Consider the following 20816-nt stretch of genomic DNA (forward strand, 5'->3'; position numbering starts at 1 on the left):
AACTTGAAGACACCCACACCCAGCATACAGGATTTCCTCCCAACACTAATGTTCAGGACATTAAGTCATTACTTCATACAGGTACAGTCATGTTTGTGTTTCCTTCCTCAGACAGTGTATTTTTTTAATACTGATATTTCTTTGATGTGCCTGTTAAGGTCTTCATAATCTAGGGGTCAATCAATTGCATGTGTTTTAATGGAATTCTTTAAAGGGGTAGAGGTACTCTGACTATCTTTGTTGTCTCTACATATATACCTGAGTACACACACCCAACTGAAAGTAAATATCTTCAGGAGTTTTATTTTAAAACATTTTGTTGTTTAATATGACATATTGCATTTGTACAAAACTATATGCAATATATATGCTTTTTGAGGTGTACATTATATTAGGTTGCACTGTAGAAACAACAGTTTCAGTGAGGTTGTCAGTTTATGTCAGAATACACCAGATCCTGGTTGTCATAAAGACACATAGCTGGACACTTTTTGAAAAATGTATGTTATCAGTATAGGTAGTACTAAACCAAATAACTTCCGGCTGGGTCAAAGTGCGAGGTGCACCAAACTTTTGATAGAGAAGTGAACACCACAAGTCCTGTGATTGGTTATAAATGTGAGTGTGTTGGTTGTAAAAAATAAAGAGTTTCATCTGGGTAAAAAAAAAATTGCAATTTTATTTCATCTAGTACCAATGTGTCAAGTAGCCTTGTGCTTGAAACATGTATGGGGTACCTGTAAAAAAAAGTACTCGAATTTTGTGCGAAACTAGGGTAGTCATAGACGCTACCCGTTATCTCAGAAACGAGTAGCTTGACCACCATTTTTTTCTGATTCACTTTAAGTGAAAGGGGTGGTAGTATTTATATCCGTGGCGTTTATGTCGGTTGATACGTTGCAGGTAGGAGTTTTAGCCACATATGTTACTATTGTCGTCTATGGGATTTGATTTGGTAGTATACACCCATTATTGTAGGCCCACAGAGATCCGAATTTTTTTTTCTAGAAAAATTAAAAACCTGCTCGACTTGTGGCTTGAGGATACGAAAAAGCATTCTGATTGTATGCTCATGAACGTATTTTGTTCATAATTGTGAGTCATTAAACTGACTCCTCAAAAAAAAGTACAGGCTTTTTATGTTTTCTTTTATATCTCTACACAGAGGCAAACGGAAGTTATTTTTGAAGAATACTTAAATTGGTGAGGTTGGTGACGGCCATAGATATCTTTAATCTTCAGTTTTCTTCACCACTTGACAAAGATCAAATGGATGGAAAAGATGTTTTTGATTTTTTGTGGTGAGTATTTTTTCACATTTTAATTTTTTTCAATTTAATTTCTTCTTTTTTTGTTTTTTGTTGAAATTTCATAACTTTATCCTAAGTTAATCGTCTTTTGAAACATGAATCTGCAATTTATTTTGGTCTGCATTTCTGTGTGGTCCTTATAACCATACGTCTGACGCCATATAACCGTAAATAAAATGTGTTGAGTGCGTCATTAAATAAAACATTTCTTTTTTTCTTTCTTTTTTTCTATTTCACCTGCTAGGACAAAGAAAGTTACTGCTTTTTGTTGTCCTTTATTTTGAGCCACAGGGAGGAAGTATGAATAGATTGATGAATGGTAGATGGATACATGTTTGGTAGACTAGGTTTTATGTACATGTAGGTTTCAACTTCATGCCCGTCCTTCTGTCTGTCTGTCTGGAGGGGACTATAGGTTTCATGTCCATCCGTTTGTCTGTTTCTCTGTCTCGTCATCAAATCATTTTCCGGTTGTTTTTTTCACAACATTGCCGTGAGATATTGAGCTAACATTGTTAGATATTGTTTATCTTTCATTGTCCTTGTACTTGAGAGATATTATGAAAATGTGGTTTCCAGACTCTTTTTTATTTATTTATCAGTCCCTGAAAATATTGAGCTGAAATTTTGTGTATATATATATATAGCTTTATTATGTACTGTTACAGATCAACTTATAATGACAATTTAACCATTTTTCACAGAGTTATGGTTCTTACTTTAGTACTCTCAGAATTATGTACTGTTACAGATCAACTTATAATGACAATTTAACCATTTTTCACAGAGTTATGGTTCTTACTTTAGTACTCTCAGAATTATGTACTGTTACAGATCAACTTATAATGACAATTTAACCATTTTTACCGGCCTCGGTGGCGTCGTGGCAGGCCATCGGTCTACAGGCTGGTAGGTACTGGGTTCGGATCCCAGTCGAGGCATGGGATTTTTAATCGAGATACCGACTCCAAACCCTGAGTGAGTGCACCGCAAGGCTCAATGGGTAGGTGTAAACCACTTGCACCGACCAGTGATCCATAACTGGTTCAACAAAGGCCATGGTTTGTGCTATCCTGCCTGTGGGAAGCGCAAATAAAAGATCCCTTGCTGCCTGTCGTAAAAAGAGTAGCCTATGTGGCGACAGCGGGTTTCCTCTAAAAACAGTGTCAGAATGACCATATGTTTGATGTCCAATAGCCGATGATAAGATAAAAAAATCAATGTGCTCTAGCGGCGTCGTTAAATAAAACAAACTTTACTTTTTTTTAACCATTTTTCACAGAGTTATGGTTCTTACTTTAGTACTCTCAGAATTATGTACTGTTACAGATCAACTTATAATGACAATTTAACCATTTTTCACAGAGTTATGGTTCTTACTTTAGTACTCTCAGAATGCTTGTTTTTATTTTGTATTCAGCCCTCCGCCTCCTGATACTGACACGGCAGCTCTCAGACTGGCCACTGACAGCCTCCAAAACCAGGAGAGACTTAACCTGGTGTTGAAGAAATCAAGTGTCACCTCGACTAAAAATGGTATTTAAAAATGTCCTCTTTTTTGTTTTTTAATCCCATTGCCCCCTTTACTTTCTGGGGGCGTGACGTAGCCCAGTGGTACAGCACTTGCGTGATGCAAGGTCTGTCTGGGATCCCCGTCGGTGTGCCCATTGGGCTATTTCTCGTTCCAGCCAGTGCACCACGACTGGTATATCAAAGGCTGTGGTATGTACTACCCTGTCTTTGGGATGGTGCATATAAAAGATCCCTTGCTGCTAATCGAAAAGAGTAGCTCTTGAAGTGGCGACAGCGGGTTTTCTCTCATTATCTGTGTGGTCTATAACCATATGTTAGACGCCATATAACCGTAAATAAAATGTGTTGAGTGGTGCGTCGTTAAATAAAACATTTCCTTCCGTCCTTCCTTAACCATTTTGCTGCGGTTGCCTTTACGATTTCATTTTACTTTACTTTACTTTCTCTATTTTGACTTCTGTGTCATTTCTTCCTGATCTGGCAGCTCCTCGTATCTTTCAACTTCTTTTGCCATCCACCTCCACATCCCAGTCCTTGTCTCTCCAACAGCGACATGTTCTTGTCTCTTGTGGCTATCCGTGCCACAATCCTGTCATTTCCCATCAGCTTTTAGCTGTGGGCTTAGTCTGACCACTTCGGAAAGAGCTCATTATTACTTCTATCATTTAAAATACTATCATTTAATTAAGTACACATACGACCCATATTACATAGATGTAGTCGAATCCACTTTATTGCATATCGGTTTATAGGATAAATCAGTTATTTGCATATTATTCGGCTGCACAGAACCATTTAGCATTAAATCAATACAAATTATGTCGCATATTTGCAAATAACCGATTTATGCTATAAACCGATATGCAATAAAGTGGATTTGACTGTATATGCATACTAAATATAAATATAACAAAGTTAATAAATGTAGCATGAATACTAAATATAACAAAACTGATATCATACTAAATATAACAAAACTGATATCATACTAAATATAACAAAACTGATATCATACTAAATATAACAAAACTGATATCGTACTAAATATAACAAAACTGATATCATACTAAATATAAAGATGAAACCTATGGCACACATAATGTGTAATATTGTTTTTTTTACATGAATATTGTATTATACAGACTAACTCATACATTGTAGCTATTAAAAAAAACACACACAAACTTCATGTGTGTTCATACACTCATGTGCCACACCCATGAAGTGGATGAAACTCTGTGCATGTCAACTTACAGCTTATTCAGGGCTTGCACTGGAACTAAGTTGGAGCCGATACTGGAATGCAAAATCACTCATTTTTGACCAAAAAAAATAACAGAAAAACTGCATTTGTAAAGTCTTTGCAAAATTAACATTTCTTGATGTGTTGTTTTTCTCATCATGTTTTTCAGTACAAATATCAATTATTATTATCGTCATCCTAAATTATTTTCAGTTGGTGACAAATCACGAAGTGCCATCGACAGACTGCGAGAAATCAAAGCAGACATCGAAGGAAGCAGCTCCGGCTATGTTGCCATGGCGATTAACGAAACCCCTCTGCAAGAGCTGCGTCAGCTGACTCTAATGCATGTTCCTAGTTCCATCACAGAAGAGGTTAGAGAGAGGTTCCAGCGTCTGATTCACCAGTGTCTCGATGGTAACTGTTTTATATCTCATTTACTATTGGGGATGTAGCTCAGTGGTAAGGGGTGGGGTGTAGCCCACTGGTAAAGTTTACGGTTGATTCCCTTCAGTGGGCCAATTCGGCTATTTCTCGTTTCAGCCAGTGCGCCATAACTGGTATATCAAAGGCCATGGTATGTGCTATGCTGTGTGTGGGATGGTGCATATAAAAGATCCCTTGCTACTAGTGGAAAAAAATGTGGCAGTTTTTCTGTCTAAGACAGTCAGGGGGTGGGGTTTAACTCAGTCTGTTGAGTGCTCGCTTGAAGTGCTTCGTTGCAGGATATACATGTGCTTTTCTGTCTGAGGGAAAGTGCAGATAAAAAATTCCTGGCTGCATTAGGAAAAATGTATTGGGTTGCCTCTGATGACTAAGTGTCAAAATTACCAAATGATTGACATCCAATAGCCAATGATTAATAAATCAGTGTGCTCTAGTGGTGTCATAAAACAAGCCAAACTTTAACTTTATTTTGTGTGTACATGCAGTTACATGCCAATTCACTGAGTTCCCTGTTTACAAAAACTGACTATATATACTCTTCAAAAAAAGAAACTTGACATTGATTTAATAAAAAAAAACCCACCTGGTAGACATGATACAAGCAATCAAAGATCAAGACGCCATGAGAAGGGGATTACTCTGTAAATGTCCGAAGCAGTATCTTTGGGAATCCACCTGAAACATGTACACAGGAATATGTTTGACATAGGGGTGGGCAAAATGTCAGTATCGGTTATGACCACCACAAGCTCTGATGATGGCTTGACCACGGCAATCCATGGAAGCAATCAAATGTTGCACAACGTGACACTGCCACCACCAAAATGGTCGACTTGTTGCACACAGTTTGGAGTATAACATGCACTTCGACTTCTACAGACACGTGTGCCACTATCAGCACGTGACAGGAGAAAACGAGACTCATCTGAGAACCAAACAGTCCTCCACCTGGCACGTGTCCATCTCACCTCTGCTGGCTCCACTAAGTGACGTGGGGTCAAAACATTACATCATACTGGTCTTCTAGGGAAAATTCCTGCCTCTCTCAGCCGATTACGAACTGTCTGGTCAGAAATTCTGTGTAGTCCAGGGATTTGTGTCGCTGTGGTTATTGCTACTGTGGTTCGATTTCGAAGATGACACACCCAGATGAATCGATCTTGAGTGGCAGTGGTTACTCTGGGATGACCTGACCTTGGCCTGGCATTAACACTTTGAGCAGGTTCCAGTTGTTCAGAGCTGATGGCAGGACTCGGATATACCGACGTGCAGGAGAGAGAACAGCAAGTCATGTTTCTTTTTTTGAAGAGTATATATATATACACAGAACAACATACCAGTTGTTTTGCCATGTTATTTATTGCATACACTCATAGCACGCAATAATATTATACCATGAGACCATGGGTGGTATAAACGCTCCATAAACGAATGAATGAATGAATGTTTAACGACACCCCAGCACGAAAAATACATCGGTTATTGGGTGTCAAACTATGGTAATGCAAACAAATAAAGTGATGATCAGCATCAATATAAAAATACACCCTTGCACCACGGTGAGGTTAATGCACGCGCAGGGGTTCCATAAACGAGTGCAATAAATAACAACTGGTATGTGCTTCTGCATTTATTACATACCATCTTTCTGTATTATGATTAAAAAAAGTTTAATTAAATAACACAACATACCGTATTGTTCCTATTTGTAGTGCCCCCTCTAATATAAGCGCCCCCTATGATCATGAGAAATGTATCATGAAACGGTACCCGTAAAATAGTAAAACTGGCTTACCTGACTGCCGACTTGCAATGATTATAATAGGTAAACAAATAAAATCCAAACAGGACAGTTTGATACGAGGATTTTTCACACGTGTTACGAAACGTGTTCTAGTACTCTAATTAGTGCGCCCCCTTTGGGTTTTGCATCGCGCCCGGGTGCTACAAATAGGAACAATACGGTAGTTGAATTTTATGGAATTGATGGAATGTTGAGCATCCTGGCAAGAAACGTAACGTCTTTCCTGGCGTCATCCAGGTGAACACATACTATGCTATTGTATCACACATATGTGAGATAAAGCCAGTGCACCACAACTGGTATACCAAAGGCCGTGGGATGGTGCAAGTAAAAGATCCCTTGCAACTAATGGAAAAATGTAGCAGGTTTCCTCGCTAAGACTGTTTAAAAAAAAATAGCCAAATTTTTCACATCCAATAGCTGTTCATTAATAAATCAATGTGCTCTAGTGGTGTCCTTAAACAAAACAATTTTTTTAATTGTCCACAGGTAGATGTCGAGACATTGTGTGTGGTGTTCTGTCAATCTGCCCGTGGTACTGGGCCACACAGAGAGAGCGGGGTGAACAGGCGAGACATAACGTCATCGTCATTGTTTACATCAGCTTCGACAACCAGTTTATCTCCCCTGTCAACCCACACGTGCAGGCACAGGCTGGTGTCATTGATCTCGTAAGCAATTAACTTAATTGACCCAATATAAGTCGATCAATAAAAAAATTACCTGTAAATATTAAAAGTGTTTCTTGCTTTGAGCAAATGAGAATCATAAATGGGTCATATTTTTTATGTAATTTTCTGACCCCTTATAAGTCGACCTCCCAAGGCAAAAAGTAATATTTTGAAGATTTGTTTTTTACTTATAGGTGAAGATATAACTTGCAACCTTTTTCTTATGTTATCAATTTCAGCAAATCCAATGTCTACTTTGACATCGTGGTGTTTGTTGTATCCTCAAAATTAATTTTATGTGAAACCGAAAAGGTACATACCTAAGAAATTACAGTGGCTTTAACACTATTAGCGTTTTGACTGCATTTTTTGGTATGCATCTTGCTAATTAGGTCACTGCGACCCATATTGTTCATTTTCTATCGATCTACTGCAGGGTTGGTTACACGTGGTGGAGTTATCTCACTTTGTACAAGCCTTGATGAAAGGAAGGACACGATACGTGGAGCTGTTATTCTGCCACCAGGGGGCGCTAGTTCTCGATTCAGAACCATGGCAACAACTAAGATTGCAACGGACAGAAGTAACAGGTCTGTATTCAAGTGAAAAGTCACTTCTGTGTAATTTATATTCCTGTTAAAGCACGCTCTCCTGGGCAGAGTTCTAGGTGATGTTTCTCTATGATGGAGGTCAGAGGTTAGAATGGTCATTATTCTTAATAGTCCATGGACCAGACCCTGAAATTTAACGAATTGGTATCATCTGGCCGGGCAAAATTGTCATGGTGTTTTGTTTTTAATAGCCCTATTCCTGTAGTTAATAATATTAGCATGATAGAGCTAGCTTTTTGATGGAAATCACCCCGCAAACAATGAGTGGAAAAAATCTTGTACACTATTTTGGACGTATGGAAAACAAAATATATCATACTGTTGGAGGCAAGGAACACAAATTACAACTCAAAGTGTTTATATTAAACGACTATACCAACTGATATATGATGAGTTCAAATTGGTTTAATAATTAGGTCACAAGAGGTCAAAAGGTCATGACATTTTGGAGACTTTAAAATTCTGACATGTTGGCATTAATGGTACTACTGCTTCATGTATGGGTGACATATTTCATCTTAACTGCCCGAAATGTGAATGATAGACACCCTTTGATTAATTAAAGTGGTCATTATTCAATTGTTTTGAAGAAATATGCCTTCACAACAAATGACAGAAAGTCGTATTTACAAAACTAACATAAAAGTGTGAAAATCTCATAATGGTGTCGTTAAACAAAACAAACTTTAACCTTTTCATGGCAATTAAAAAAAAAATTGACCCATTTACGGCCCTTGAAATTAGGAGATAGCAGTACTCTCAGAATGCTTGTTATTCTTTCCTTATAGTCCTTGGTCATTTTGGTATATCTGAAAGTATTCATCTGAAAGTATTCATCTTTGATTTTTTTTTTTTTTTTTTTTTATTAGGTTTAAGGGGTTTCATCGAGGCTTGTAGGGGCCAGGCAGTGGGAGGAATTTCAAAAAAGAAGAAAAATGGTGGGCTGAAACTGAAAGAAACAACAACATTCTATCAGCTTTGTGAATCATTCAGGTATATATATATATATATATATACATGTAGTTTTATACTTTTGTGGATTTAGAGAATAACTAACGAGCTATGAGGAATTACGAATTATCTGTCCCGAGTGAATGAATGTTGTAAACCCGAGCCTTTGACGAGGGTTTTACAACATTCATTTACGAGGGACAGATAATTCGTAACTCCTCGTAGCGAGTTGGTTATTCTCTTTATTACCCATTGTCAATTTTAACTGATTTTTAATGTAAAAATTCCTCTGCAGTCTACAACAAAGCCATCAGCCATTACGCGCATTACATGACGTAATGTAAGTGACGTCATAGCATTAACGACGTTCTTTTTACAGCCAAATGTTTACAGTACAAAATAATACAATTGTATTTGCATTTGAAAATAATTATTTTTATATATTACTAAAGCCGCTGCTTATGAAAATATACCATTTCATGTTTACGAAACAAATGAGTCCATTTTTTTTTGTAAATCTGTGTAGATCGTATAACGTATGTGTAATCTGACTCATGAATGGAAACATTATATGAATGAAAGTGAAGTTCCGGCCATAGCAAGCAACCAACCAAACGTCGTGATTTTTAAGCCAGCCAATCAGTGGCTGTAGAAGCAATCTGCACACTGTGCAGAGATCGAAAAAATATTACCCCGTATATTTTAGCCCATATGGGTAATAAATTAATGTCCGACGTGTTGAGTGCATCGTTAAATAAAAGATTTCCTTCCTTCATCATTATATTCATGTAAATATTAATATTGTTTACGTGTATGTGAAATATCAACATGATTATGTTAATGTAAATATTAATATTATTGATATGTAAAGTATTAACATTATATTACCGTAAATATTAAGAGACTGTTTAATGACATTATAAAATATTTCTGACTAATAAAGTCTTTTTAACAGCTAAAATGACATATTAGATTCATCTCGCTCTCTGTCTCTGTCTCTCTCTCTCTCTCAACCTCCCTCCCTCCCTCCCTCCCTCCCTCCCTCCCTCCCTCCCTCCCTCTCTCTCTCTCTCTCTCTCTCTCTCTCTCTCTCTCTCTCTCTCTCTCTCTCTCTCTCTCTCTCTCTCTCTCTCTCTCTCTCTCTCTCTCTCTCTCTCTCTGTGTGTGTGTGTCTGTAAATATTATGTGTTTTTGGTCATCCTAATGTTCGTAGTAACCCAAACTTAGTTCTATCGCACAATAATTTTTATGTATTTGAAAATACAAGGCTTTAGAGTACATCAAAACTGAGAAGATAAACATTGTGTCCAAAATACATATGCCCAACATGCTGACCTCAAAATGTTTCACCTCACAGAAATGTTAAGTTTATTTAGATAAAAATAACTTGAAATACATACATATATTATAAGTCTGCAGCAGCTGTTAATGACTACTGAACTAAAACGACCTTTGTATGCCCAAATTAGTGAGATCTAAAGTCTTGAAATATATAGTAAGAAGTAAAATAATGCAATATTATTTAGATTAAAAGCATTAACACTGTTCTCATGTAAATATTAAAATTATTTACAAGTAATACAATTAGTGGCATGCTGCATGGCATCATTCTATGTTAAACTAATTGTTTCCTTTGTTACCAGACTGCTAGAACATGTTGACAACACTGTCCAGTCAGAGGCCGATATCAAGTGAACTGCAGGAGAGTAGTCTGTCGGATATAGCAAAACAAGGCTTCGAAAAACTGAAACTGCTATACCAGGTAAAGTTTACCAGTTTTTCATTTGTATAAGTGCTCCTATTGATGCTAACACCTGGGCCCATCTTTTCAAAGCATTGTTAGCACTACAAAATCATAAAAACATTGTAGGCTATGATGCCACTACAGCACACGTCACATTATATCACCTTGATGAAGTCAAAAAGGCGAAATATAAATTAGGGGTTTTAGAATACAGTGGCCTGATTCCTGAGGTGAGTGGGCCATCAAATAATTACTTTGGTAAAGCCTGATGGCAAGTAATAATATTAATTGAAAAACAAAAGAAGAAAAAAAGACAAAGTCTGTAGTCGATGGATGAAAAAAATAAACAAATCCACATGTCACTTCCATTTGCATTCACATACATCATTTCACTAAAAAATTATTTATTTTTAAAGTTTTATTTTTAAAAAAAATTTTAGATTTGTTTTTTAAACATGCATTGAGAAAAACATCTATGAATATAACTGTTAGCAATATGTAGGTACGACACTTAATTCCACATAATTTTTGTTTTTTAAAATTATTTTTGTCTTTCAATTCACAGGATCCCGATGTATTGAATCATGAGATTTTCGTGATTCTTCAAACATGGCAGGAGGAAATAATGAAAAAGTTAAAAGGATTTAAATTTGCTGACACCAAAACAATTGAAGCTGTTTTCGGTCCATGGATGATGGCAACTCGACTGGCTGGACGGCAGCTATCAAAACTAACGTGTGAGTCAGCAATACTTAGAAACAAAATTCCTAATGCCTAGAGTGCTCTAGTGGCGTCATTAAATAAAACAAACTTTTTTTCCTAATGCCTAGAAGGCAGGATATAGTTCAGTGGTAGAGTTCCCATTGAAAATAGATTTATTTTCATTCTTAAAGTGACGGACACTTATTTTAAAATGTTTGGACATATTTTTCACTATTGGGGCCTTTTTTGATAATTTGATAATTTGATAATAAGTTATGTCCATTTTCATATATCTAAAGTGTTACTGATTATCCTGGGTTTTGTAATACCCCGAAATACAATTTTCATATTTCTTAAAATGCATGTATAGTGTTTTCCCTAGCTTGTTTTAGCATGGTGCAGCACCATGCCTCACTAGTCTAGCACCATCTTGCCTTAATCAGTGCCATGCTGCACTGAGATTAAAAAAACCTTTTTCAATAATTAATTCTAAAATTGACTTGATAAAACACTAAAACAATTTATTATTAATTAATAAAAAAATCTCTGTTATATATTTTGTCATTCATTTATTAAAGCAAGAACATTAATGACATTTATGTTTATTTCAATTATTGTTTTTGTCTTTAATGCAAAAAAAGTGCCCTGAAAATGGTAAAAATTGTCCCAAAAGTGTTTTGTCTACCATGCCTTGCCAAATTTCTACGGAAAACACTAACATACATCGGAGGAGAACAGTTATTGAGCCAAGCTTTATTTTCTTTCTGTTATAGCTTTATCCAGATATGTAGGGCATTAAAGAGGCTTTGGATATTATTTTGAGAATGTTCACTTTGTTTGCATAACCTAATTTTAGTTTGTGCGTTATTTAGTACTTCTTTTACATGGCTGTAACAGGTTATGCAAAATTAAATTTAAAATACATTTTGGCATTAATTTGTTTTTACAAATTTCTAATTCTCAGAGGTCTGTCATACCTTTTCACTGATACTAAAATTGTTTCAGATTTGTCGGATGAATACTCGACCCTCGTGAGTCTGATGTCCGATATCGGAGGCCCCGTCTCGCGGATGAAGCCTCAACAGATTCTGCTGGTAGCTCGAGCAGGCAGCTGGATGTACGGACTGTCCACACCAGACAGCGATGTAGACTATATGATCATTTATGCTGAGCTACCAGAAGTATGTTACACAGGATCTTCCTTAACATTGACTTGCAAGATATAGCCCAGTGGTAGAGCGCTCGCTTGATGTACGGTCTGTTTGGGATCGATCCACGTTGGTGCACCCATTGGACTATTTCTCGTTCTAGCCAGTGCACCACGACTGGTATATCAAAGGCTGTGGTATGTGCTATCCTGTCTATGGAATGGTGCATATAAAAGATCCCTTGCTACTAAAGGGAAAAGTCTGTATGTAGCAATTACCAGATGTTTGACATCCAATAGCCATTGATTAATAAATCAATATGCTCTAGTGGTGTCGTTAGATAAAACAAACTTTATCTTTGATGCGCTATCCTGTCTGTGGGATGATGCATGTGAAAGGTCGAAAGAAATGTTTTATTTAACGACGCACTCAACACATTTTATTGACGGTTATATGGCGTCAGACATATGGTTAAGGACCACACAGATTTTGAGAGGAAACCCGCTGTCACCACTACATGGGCTACTCGTCCGATTAGCAGCAAGGGATCTTTTATTTGCTTTTTCCACAGGCAGGATAGCACAAACCATGGCCTTTGTTGAACCAGTTATGGATCACTGGTCAGTGCACGTGATTTACACCTACCCATTGAGCCTTCCGGATCACTCACTCAGGGTTTGGAGTCGGTACCTAGATTAAAAATCCCATGCCTCGACTAGGATCCGAACCCAGTACCTACCAGCCTGTAGACCGATGACCTAACCACGAACCGGTGAAAGGTCGAAGACTATATGTAAAAATTACCAAATGGTTGATGTCCAATAGCTGATGATTAATAAATCCAGCTGTTCTAGTTGTGTCGATAATGAGATGAAATTTGGTTTACAGGTTTAACTTTCATGGTGATTTACCCATAGAGAGTTATGGCCCTTGAACTTAGGAGATATTAAAAAAAGGTGTTGGCCTGGTAGGGGACATGTATTGCTTTAGCAGTACTTTCAAAATGCTTATTTTCAGGTTGTATTTTCATCAGTACCGTATTTTCCCATGTATTATGTGCAATTTTTTTCCGACAAAATACAGGTTTTACATAACAATAGAACAATTTTTTTTTTTTTAAATGTCCAGCAATCACCCATAAAAAATCGACGATCGGTAGTTTACGGTACTTTACAGGTTATTGACAGTGTTCATTACAACGAAAGGCCAAAACACTCTTAAAAATCGCTTTTCACTTGTGATGGTTGTAATAAACGTAAAATAAATGTTCAAAAGCATCCATACTTCGCCAAAAAATGCACAAAAATCCGTGAGATTTAATTGGCCATTTCCATCAAACCAGAAATATACGACACTACTATAAAATTAGAAATCTCGAGCATTCACATTAGACACAAGAACCAAATGTAATATGCTATATTTTTGTTTTAATTTATTTATTAGTCATTTACAGTGTATGGGTATATACTTTTGTTTTGATTTATGCATGTGTGACATGTAAGTACGCAAGTGCTAGCCTACGTTTTGTGTGACATGTAGGGCTATGTACCCAATTACCTAACTTAAGTTTTGTTTCTTGAATATACCGCTGCTTTCACTTTTAGTTAATTTTGGTGACAGGTGGAAAACTGTACATCTTGCATTCACCATTGATTTTGTGGTTTAAAAAAACGGTGGGCATTATATTGTGGTTCATGTTGTTTTCTCTTGGAATAAATGTTCAAAGTGGGGGGTGCGCATTATAAATGGGAAAATAGGGTTGTAACATCTCTTTATAATATGTTAACACTATATTCATTGTTCAAGATTAACGGTAAAGTTAAGTAACAGTATTTTCGAGCTCGTACCCAGTCTAATACTATGCCATAACAATATCTCCCCCAACTTACACCCAGTCTAATGCTACACTGGGGCAATAGCGGTGTAGCAATAGACTGGGAACCGCTAAGTCACTACGGTATTGTTTTTGTTGGATGTTTCCTCCCTTCAAATTTTATTTGAGATATTGATTCCACATCTGCAAAAAATTGATACAGGTAAGTTTATCACTAATAATGTCAGAATCACTTTTAAATTACTGGTAAATATTAATTTGTTAGTATTATTTAAACATAGATTCCGTTTGATTGCAAATTTCACGAATTCCGCGATTGCGGCGTTGCAATAGACTGGGAACGAAAACAGTGTTGTCAAGTTTGCTACAATGTTATTTATGAATTTCATTTAAGTGGGATACTAAATTCTCAGGTAGGATACCACATTTTGATATGTTAGTATCCAACTGGGATACTGCCCCAAAATTTTAATCTCTAACACTGACACATGTACATGTATTATTATATTCAGGTTGTATTTTCGTCATGCAGAAAGCTGTCAGAGAGTGTTGAAAATCGAGGTCCGACAAAACAGTTTGAGTACGGAGCTTACGAGGCTCGTCTCTTCTGCGAGATGGTGTTAAAAGGAAGTGTTGTTATTTTAGAGGTAGGTACATCTCATTCAAAATAGGTTTCTTGGAGGTCTGTGCCCCCTTCCCCTCACTTGAGGAAGACATTTGTATTTGTTTGTCATACTCTATATAAATCATTAAATAAAGATACAAATCTTCTTTGTGACCCTCTCCCATTATAGATAAAGTTTATTTTGTTTAACCACACATAGAGCACATGGGTTTATTAATCATCGGCTATTGAATGTTACATTTTTCCATTAGTATAAAGGGATATTTGATATGCACCATCCCACAGACAGGAAGGCACATACCACAGCCTTTGACCAGTTGTGGTGCATTGGTTGGAATGAGAGAAAAAATAATTACTTAAATGGATCCACTGAAGTGATTCGATCTACTATTTTGCTGTATTGCATACTATAAGACTGTTGATTGTTTTTCAGTTGTTGTTTGTGGATGGTCATGCCTATGAAAGCCCAGCATGGAAGGTAAGTCCCACGTATTACACACTTTTTATAAGCCCATCTTTGACAGGTCGTATTATATATTCTTCAAAAAAACAGTAGGGGAACTCTAATAAGAATTTATGATTGCCAAAATTGTACGGTACATTGTATGTTAGCTGTGGAGAATGGTTATATGATAATAGTGAATTAATTGGACAAACATTACAACCAGTCACTGCAGAATAGCTGTGTCACACAATACACCGATGCATTGCGATACTACTGCTGATGATAAAATCCACAATACGATTGCTTGTGTATTGATTCCTATACTCTTAAAAAAAGTAGGGGAATTCTAATAAGAATTTTCAATTGCCAAAATTGTACGGTATATTAGCTGTGGAGAATGGTTATATGATAATAGTGAATTAATTGGACAAACATTACAACCAGTCACTGCAGAATAGCTGTGTCACACAATACACCGATGCATTGCGATACTACTGCTGATGATAAAATCCACAATACGATTGCTTGTGTATTGATTCCTATACTCTTAAAAAAAGTAGGGGAATTCTAATAAGAATTTTCAATTGCCAAAATTGTACGGTATATTAGCTGTGGGGAATGGTTATACGATAATAGTGAATTAATTGGGCAAACATTACAACTGGTAGTTCAGTATTACAGTAGGTTTTATGACTACCAAAGATCTTGAAGGACGATTGGGGTCAGAAGTGAAATTTGTAAGTTGATTTTTTTTTATGAGTAAATCGCAAATTTAAACAATAAAAATGACTAAAAACATAACAATAACAACTGTATGATCAACAGAATGATTGACAGAAATAATGTTCCACAGTGATTAATGGACCTTCCTGGAAATTGTCAAAATCAAGAATGACACCCCATGCACATTGACTGGGCAACTGCATGATGCATGTGCAAACTATGAAATGTTTTTAGGTGTGTTGATAAATCTGAACGTTCTTTACTAGGATGTCTGTGGTCTAATAGTTGATATTAATATTTCAGGTTCCCCTACTTTTTTTGAAGAGTATATTATGGCATTATCCATTCGTCTGTCCATTATCTTTCTTATCCGGACTATATGCAGGACCATCAAACCTCACAGGCAGCGAAAACGTAATAGGTCACCATGACCTATTGTATACAGTTTACTGCACATGAACATGAATTCATTTACATATATGTAGCATCATCAAACCTTGTTGTTGTAGGGTGTATGCTACCAAATCAAATCCCATAGATGACAATAGTAACATATGTGGCTAAAACTCCTACCTGCAACGTATCAATCGACATAAATTCCACAGATATAAATACTACCACCCCTCACCCTTAAAGTGAATCAGAAAAAAACTTTGATTCAAACTCCATTCTGAGCCACGTACAATGATTATTAAATCAAAGGAATTACACCTCAAAATGTAGCAGGTTTGACCACCAGTTCCATATAGCGATGATCTAACTGTCGGTAGAGTGCTTATCTGAGAAGCTTTGATCATTCATTTGTTTGTCCGTCTGTCCATTCATTCATTCATTCATTACAGAATTTTACTTTTGTTTTTTCTTTTTTTTTTTCTTTTCTTTTTCCTGCCACTAAATATTTTAATTCTGAAATTTGGCAGTTAAATATCTTATTAATTAATAATGTTTTGTTGATTACTCCTGTTCCAGGCACTATCTGTGTGTAGAAAGAGGTTTCTGACGGAGTGCGGTATACAGCAGTATCTGGGTCTCGTCAAGAACAACTTCAATTTGATCAAGTCGGAAAAACACGGAGGTGGAACGTCGAGAGATAGAAAACTCTTCTACCAAGTGAGGAAAGAAAGATGCACAAACCAATTGAATTAACAATGAATCTAAAAGAAATAGCAGACAATTCTTATAATTAAATTTGGTGTGGGATTTAGCTCAGTCATTTGAATTTTTGCCTGAGGTGCATGCATCACAGGATCGAACCACCTCAGTGGATCCATTCAACTGATTGATTTTTTTTTTTTCATTTCAACCAGTACACCACAAGTGGTCAAAGGCTGTGGTATGTGACATCTGATTGTGTCATTTTACATTCATGAACGAAATCATGTTTCTAGGGCTAAACCAATGGGAATGCCTTTCAACTATTAATTATGTTAACAGAATTCACTAGTGACAAGTATTCCAGTGTTCTGTGCTTATATTTCAAGATTTGTCTTTGAAAGTAATTGCTGTTTGTGAACATTTCCAATATAAAAACAGCATCAGCTTTTTGTCATCAAGTTCTTTTTCCCTTTCCCCGGATTGGAACCAAAGTGTAAAAATAAAAATTAACATGTAATTAAATTTAATAAACTTTTGATTACACATAGATACATGTACACGTCACAATTATTTTCTTTCTCAGATTTTTCACAAGTTGAACTCTCTGGAGTATTTCCTGCAAGAGTTACCTCCTCCTGTCAGATGCAGTGATGACATCAGAGACTTCATACTGAGAGTCAGGACACAGCCATGGGAGGTAACTCCACATCTCATAACATTATTTTATGGTTAAAAACCTATTATTTTGTTTTACTGATTTCATGGCTTACCCAATACAGTGGCAGATTTAGAGTAGGGTGTTCATGGGGTGTGGGTGCACCCCAGAACCGCTGTAAATAACCTTTTATCCTTCCCACGTGGAACGCTTTTTTTTCATACTCTGGAAGTTACTACAAAATTTCTGAGCTGATTGATTTCTAAATTCTAAATTGTCATTTCCAAAACACTTTAAATTTACTTTTTTTCTTACATTAAACCAAACTGAAAAATTTACAGAATAATGGGACAGACTATAATTATAATCGCATACATCAAATTTATTAATTTAAGGATGTTACAGAATTCATCAGATGGTGAGGGTCTGGAGGGAAATATTTGTATACCTCTCCCCCACAAAAAAGTATATGTAGTGACAGCAGACTTAAAATAATTATTATGTCTGTGAGTCAGAATTACCAAATGTTTGACATCCAATAGCCGATGATTAATTGATCAATGTGCTCTAGTGGTGCTGTTAAACAAAACAAACTTAACCATCTCTCAGTTTGTCTGTCTGTATGTTTGTGTGTCTCGGTCTACCTGCATATGTGCCTGTTTGTCCGTGTCTTATCTGTACAACTACAGATTGGTATTAATTGCTTAGCTTGTGGGAATTTTCCTATTATCTCAGTTGGTAGAGTGCTGGACTCTCACACTGAGTGTCTCTTGTTCAGATCCTCTCAGAGGGTTATCTGTTACATCTCAATCCGTCTGTCTGCGTCTTCAGTCTGTGAACCTGATGAAGTCTGATGACTACGAGTCCTAATTACAAAATGTTTCAACGTTTTGGACAGAACTGTATTAGAGTTTTAAGACTGTATGTCTGTGTCTATTCATCTGTCTGTCCATTGCGCTATTTCTCACGCCAGCCAGTGCACCACGACTGGTATATCAAACCCCGTGGTATGTACTACCCTCTCTGTGGGATGGTGCATATAAAAGATTCCTTGCTGCTAATCGAAAAGAGTAGTCCATGAAGTGGCGACAGCGGGTTTCCTCTCTCAATATCTGTGTGGTCCTTAACCATTTGTCTGATGCCATATAACCGTAAATAAAATGTGTTAAGTGCGTCGTTAAATAAAACATTTCTTTCTTTCCATCTGTCTTCTATCTCTGTCTGTGAATCTATCTGCCTTTCTGCAACTAATCATTCTTGTTTCTGGTATATTCACAGGGCGATCTTTCAAGAGAGAATCTCCACACACTAGCTACAGAAAAATACAACAACATGCGTCAGCATTTGGTCGACAGACAGAAACGTCTGCCGGAGAATGTAGATTACAGGCTGATGTCCAACTGGCTCCAGAGTGTTCGGGGAATACCACTGGTGAAGGAAGAAATTGTCTTCAACACACAGGGTTCAATGTGATAAATGTTTACTTTATGTTCACAAAGCTTTTCTATAAAGAGGATAATAAATGAGTTATCAATTATTATCATGTTTATGTCCTGTGTGAAATAATGTTCACTTGTCACAAGCTTTGACGACTGACAAATGAAAATTATTTCATGAGGATATAAATTCTATTAACTACCTCAGCTATTTAGTTTTTCTTAAAGGGACATACTCTAGTTTTTAAACATTAAGGCATATTTTTTACTATTATAGCCGTTTTTGATGACTGAGATCATACGTTACTTAGATTTTATGGTTTAGATTATCATATATTATACCGTATATTCGAAGTGTTTCTGGTCATCCTGATGTTTGTAGTACGAAAAAAAGCATTTTTCATATTTTTAAAAACGCACGTGTGTCTCAGAAGTAGCAGTTTATTGATTATAGTTCTAGTCTATTTGTTAAGGATATTTCCTGTTTTTAACGTCACAGACTCTCCTTTCACTCTGTTGTGCCCAAATTAGTGAGATCTAAAACCATGGATACGTCCTGGAACAATCTCAAGATTTGTCATAATAATTAACTTATAATGATTACAGATATTTTGTAGTTGTAAGCATATTTAGTTTTTTATATTTTTATATTTTTCTTTATGATAATTTATTCTCTTACATTGTTATTTTTTATGTTGCATCGTGTAACCTGTTGCGATCTAAAGCCCTGGATACATTCTGGAACAATCTCAAGGTTTGTCATTATAATTAATTTATAATGATTACACATATTTTGTAGTTGTAAGCATATTTAGTTTTTTATATTTTTATATTTTTCTTTATGATAATTTATTCTCTTACATTGTTATTTTTTATGTTGCATTGTGTAACCTGTTGCGATCTAAAGCCCTGGATACGTCCTGGAACAATCTCAAGGTTTGTCATTATAATTAATTTATAATGATTACAGATATTTTGTAGTTGTAAGCATATTTAGTTTTTTATATTTTTATATTTTTCTTTATGATAATTTATTCTCTTACATTGTTATTTTTTATGTTGCATTGTGTAACCTGTTGCGATCTAAAGCCCTGGATACATTCTGGAACAATCTCAAGGTTTGTCATTATAATTAATTTATAATGATTACAGATATTTTGTAGTTGTAAGCATATTTAATGTTTCAGATTTTTATATTTTTCTTTATGATAATTTATTCTCTTACATTGTTATTTTCGATGTTGCATCGTGAACTTGTTATACACTGTAACCTGTTTAAACCAGATCATGTCGGGGACCTGTTATTTATCTGATTTCAATAGGATCCGGTCTTTAGAAGGTTGCCTTTTAGAATTTAGAAAGTTCGGGACCATGAAATTTGACAGGTTATGACAGTATTCCGGTTTGTCAAGGTTTTCATTGTACATGTATTCATATTATTGTCTGTATTGAGTATTGTATAGAAGGTTGCCTTTTAGAATTTAGAAAGTTCGGGATCATGAAATTTGGCTGGTTATGACAGGATTCCAGTTTGTTCAGGGTCCGGTTTATACAGGTTTTCATTGTACATGTATTTATATTATTATCTGTATTGATTTTGTCGCCATTTTGTGACTTTACTTTGGCTTAGTCATGATTTTATATTGGGGGGGGGGGGGGGGGGGGCACTCTATTTGGGTGGGACCAACCACACTGTCTATGACCCTCATGCTTCCATTTTCCTCTCGCTCGCTTGATGCGAGGTCAGTTTGGGATCGATCCCTTTCAGTGGGCCCATTGGGCTATTTCTCGCTCCAGCCAGTTCACCACAACTGGTACATTAAGGCCATGGGATGTGCT

The 20816-nt window shown here is 36.2% G+C and overlaps 1 protein-coding gene across 1 annotated transcript; it reads left to right on the forward strand.

Moving 5' to 3' along the window:
- The first annotated feature begins 1097 nt into the window (after positions 1-1097).
- Positions 1098-20816, forward strand: LOC121373009. Its single transcript, XM_041499451.1, has 15 exons — positions 1098-1301; positions 2731-2846; positions 4300-4503; positions 6827-7008; positions 7445-7598; positions 8489-8612; positions 9784-9796; positions 10222-10332; positions 10880-11051; positions 12022-12197; positions 14511-14645; positions 15057-15101; positions 16761-16901; positions 17470-17583; positions 18820-20816. Exons 1-15 carry the CDS (start codon positions 1270-1272, stop codon positions 19012-19014), a joined length of 1914 nt encoding a protein of 637 aa, XP_041355385.1. The 5' UTR covers positions 1098-1269; the 3' UTR covers positions 19015-20816.

This window comes from Gigantopelta aegis, chromosome 5 (assembly GCF_016097555.1).
Source record: "Gigantopelta aegis isolate Gae_Host chromosome 5, Gae_host_genome, whole genome shotgun sequence".
Taxonomy (NCBI): Eukaryota; Metazoa; Mollusca; class Gastropoda; order Neomphalida; family Peltospiridae; genus Gigantopelta; species Gigantopelta aegis.

Excerpts from the sequence above, each read along its gene's own strand:
- LOC121373009 (XM_041499451.1), top strand. The coding sequence starts at position 1,270 with ATGGATGGAAAAGATGTTTTTGATTTTTTGTG. Across the intron at positions 14,646-15,056 it reads GAAGTGTTGTTATTTTAGAG|TTGTTGTTTGTGGATGGTCA; the intron begins GTAGGTACATCT and ends ATTGTTTTTCAG. Across the intron at positions 17,584-18,819 it reads TCAGGACACAGCCATGGGAG|GGCGATCTTTCAAGAGAGAA; the intron begins GTAACTCCACAT and ends GTATATTCACAG.